The sequence below is a fragment of the Lolium perenne genome, chromosome 1 (assembly GCF_019359855.2).
Source record: "Lolium perenne isolate Kyuss_39 chromosome 1, Kyuss_2.0, whole genome shotgun sequence".
In the NCBI taxonomy this organism is placed as follows: domain Eukaryota; kingdom Viridiplantae; phylum Streptophyta; class Magnoliopsida; order Poales; family Poaceae; genus Lolium; species Lolium perenne.
In genome coordinates this window covers 157,020,259-157,023,622 of record NC_067244.2, presented here as the reverse complement: position 1 = coordinate 157,023,622, position 3,364 = coordinate 157,020,259, and the positions used below count along the sequence as shown (strand labels likewise).

The following is a 3,364-nucleotide window of genomic DNA, read 5'->3' as shown; positions in this document are numbered from 1 at the left end:
GGGCACCTCGTCGAATATCATGCTTACGGCATGGTGAATTTGAAAACACCGGAACGCGGCGATCTTCGACAGCGCACGGCCTTCGGTGATATCCTTGTTCAACGACATCGTGGCCGAGGCGCGGCAATGGGTGGAGGCGGGAGCCCGGGGTGTGCGCCAGTTACTCCCCTAGTTTAGTCTTTTTTTTCTTCCTTTTCTTGGTTTGAATTGTACGGCGTGTTATGTCCGTTCTCGGACTTGTATATAAACTCGTTTTTACCTATCAATGCATCGAAACGCAAGGTTTTTGCGTTTTCGCGAAAAATGAAGATCACTTATAAGGTATCATTGTTTTCTTTGAGAGAATTATAAGGTATGATTGTTCTGCGTGAATGAAATCGCAAGTACCATGCAGGAATCCGTAACGGGTTAATTAGGTACCTCTACGCGACTTGGTACATGATCAGGTGGTTACACTTACACAGGTTGGTTATGATGATTGCTTCCAACAATAATAGATAGGCTAACCCTCCATGATTTCTGTATCCCGGTTGTGCCCGATCGATCGAGCCCCTCGTCCCTAACGCAGCAAAGCATATAGCTGACTAGCTGAGCTGTATATTCCTGAAAGGGGATATGGTGTTCCAGAGTACGCGTCACTTTCTGCAGAGATAGAATACATTTCGGAGGATCCGTGAACAGGCTAGTGGAGAAGTGGTGCCAACAAAACCATGCCACATATACACGTACGTACATACCTCGCGTCCATTAAACATAAACAGAGGTAGTAACTGCAAACCCGTGATTTCGCATGTTTTTAGTACATCACCCGTGAAATGAAGTGATCGCCCGCCATTCCTCCCATGATTTCTGATTTCTTCCTATAGCCATGTGACCCACAAATTAAGCACGTCGGGTGCAACAACCGTTGATGGCCATCGCGCGTCGCCCTGAACCTGCCTATAAATAGCCCAGGCAATATATTAGTCCCAGAACATCGAAACATAGTTCAAACCTCCAGCCTGGTCAGTGTACCGGTACTACTTTGACTCGAGCTTGAAGAAGCAGAGACTTGTAGTAGTGTGCCTCGTAGTGAAGATGACTGCTCTTTTCTCCAAGGCCGTCGCACTGGCTGCGCTCTCCTCCCTGCTTCTTGTCTCCTACGCCGCTGGTGCCCGGCCGGGGAACTTCAGCGCTTCCGACTTCACCGCCGACCCTAACTGGGAGGCCGCCAGGGCCACCTGGTACGGCGCGCCGACCGGCGCCGGTCCTATGGACGACGGTACTTACACGTCTATGTATATATGCGGCGTTGCCATTCTGTAGGCGATCGTTATTTGACATTGTATTGGGGGTGGCGATGGATGTGCAGGCGGCGCGTGCGGGTTCAAGAACACGAACCAGTACCCCTTCTCCTCCATGACGTCCTGCGGCAACGAGCCCATTTTCAAGGACGGCAAGGGATGCGGCTCCTGCTACCAGGTAGCAAGCGCCACTACGCTTACCGTGCAAAGTTGCTGATGGAAATTGTAGTGTTGGTGTGACATGCTTTTGACTTGTTCAGATACGATGCACCAATGACCCTTCCTGCTCCGGCAAGCCGGAGACGGTGGTTATCACGGACATGAACTACTACCCGGTGTCCAAGTACCACTTCGACCTCAGCGGCACGGCCTTCGGCGCCATGGCTAAGCCCGGCCTCAACGACAAGCTCCGCCACTCCGGCATCATCGACATCCAGTTCAAGAGGTCGGTGACACCACAACCACATCGATCATTCCTTGCACACGAACCTCCTATATCACCTGGCCCTACCGGAACAGAATCATATAAACACAGAGTACTTTTACACGAACAGAACTTTGGCGACATTGACCATGGCTTAACTGGGACCCAATAGATTCGCGCGAAAATGTTCTATTTTCTTCAGTACCGTCACTTCACACTTTGTCATCCAGGCAGCTGGGTTACACTAAGTAACTAACACAATTGGATTGCTGGCTGACGCTGATTACTCATGCAGAGTGCCGTGCGAGTTTCCCGGCCTGAAGGTGACCTTCCACGTCGAGCATGGTTCGAACGCGGTGTACTTCGCGGTGCTGGTGGAGTACGAGGACGGCGACGGCGACGTCGTGCAGGTGGACCTCATGGAGGCCAACGCCAGGAGCTGGACGCCGATGAGGGAGTCGTGGGGATCCATCTGGCGCATCGACTCCAACCACCGCCTCCAGGCGCCCTTCTCCATGCGCATCACCAACGAGTCCGGCAAGCAGCTCGTCGCCGACAAGATCATCCCGGCCAACTGGGCCCCCAGCGCCTCCTATCGCTCCATCGTCCAGTTCAGCTGAGGCTGAACTGATGATCATTTGGATTTTGAAATCATTGGTATTGTACTACCGCGGAGTTCGTTTTGTTTGCATGGGGACTGATCGAGGAGGTCTCTGATTAGGTGGGACGTCGGGTGTCGGGTGTCATGTAGGCGTCGTCGATCCTGCATGTGTGTCTTCAATATGCCTGTGGACTGTGGGATATGGTGGAGAGGAAGGCACTTTTGCATGTGCATGCTCTCCCGCGCCCACTACCGGTGTGTAATCACATCATCATAAGTTATTACAGTTTGTGTGTACCGGCTAATTTGTGTCCCTGCTTGTACTTATCTCTCATTCAAGACCAGTACTTTATAGAGTACTTTATATCAGTTCGTATTACCTTCTGTTGCCAAACTTCATGTTCGCGCCAAGATTACAGGAATTGCACCAATTTAAAATATGATCCCGACTTTCTAACAAACGTACGGGCATAGTGTAAAGACTTCCGAATCGGATGCCTAATATTTTTGGTGAAGGTGCTATATTGATTAGCACGAATTGACAACCCCGACTTGGATTGTGAAAAGTTGCAACAAAATTCTAGGACCAAGACTGAGATAGCAAATCCTCCGTATAGGATTTCTTTGATTCATGGGGATAAAAAATGTATAGGAAGAGATAAAACATAGGATTGAAATGTTACGTGTACATGAATCCTACGGGAAAGATGAAATGTCTTGATTGTGGCAAAGAAAAATTTCATGAGGTATGACATAATGATTTCTTCCGATACGATTTACACTAAAATATTCTTATAGAATAAATATAGGAATATAAGAGGCATAGGATTTAAATGTCATGTCTACACTAAACCTACGGGGAAAAAAATGGAATGTCTTGATTGTGGTAAAGAAAAATAAAAGCATTTAGTATTGTATGCCGCAAGAGTAGGCGTATTCTTTTGGCGATTTGTAAAAATTCTTAAAATCTTTGCCTTAATCCATGATAATGTCAAATCTTTTGTCTTGTTTTTTTCATGACGTATGAGTACATAATGATTTCTTCCAATGGGATTT

General features: G+C 48.1%; 1 protein-coding gene across 1 annotated transcript; it reads left to right on the top strand.

The window, feature by feature from the left end:
• Positions 1 to 961: 961 nt before the first annotated feature.
• LOC127309113 (expansin-B3) lies at positions 962 to 2,677 on the top strand. The gene is made up of 4 exons (XM_051340094.2): positions 962 to 1,261; positions 1,352 to 1,461; positions 1,544 to 1,728; positions 2,003 to 2,677. The coding sequence occupies exons 1-4, from the start codon at positions 1,078 to 1,080 to the stop codon at positions 2,325 to 2,327; spliced, it is 804 nt and encodes a 267-aa protein (XP_051196054.1). The 5' UTR covers positions 962 to 1,077; the 3' UTR covers positions 2,328 to 2,677.
• Positions 2,678 to 3,364: the final 687 nt, after the last annotated feature.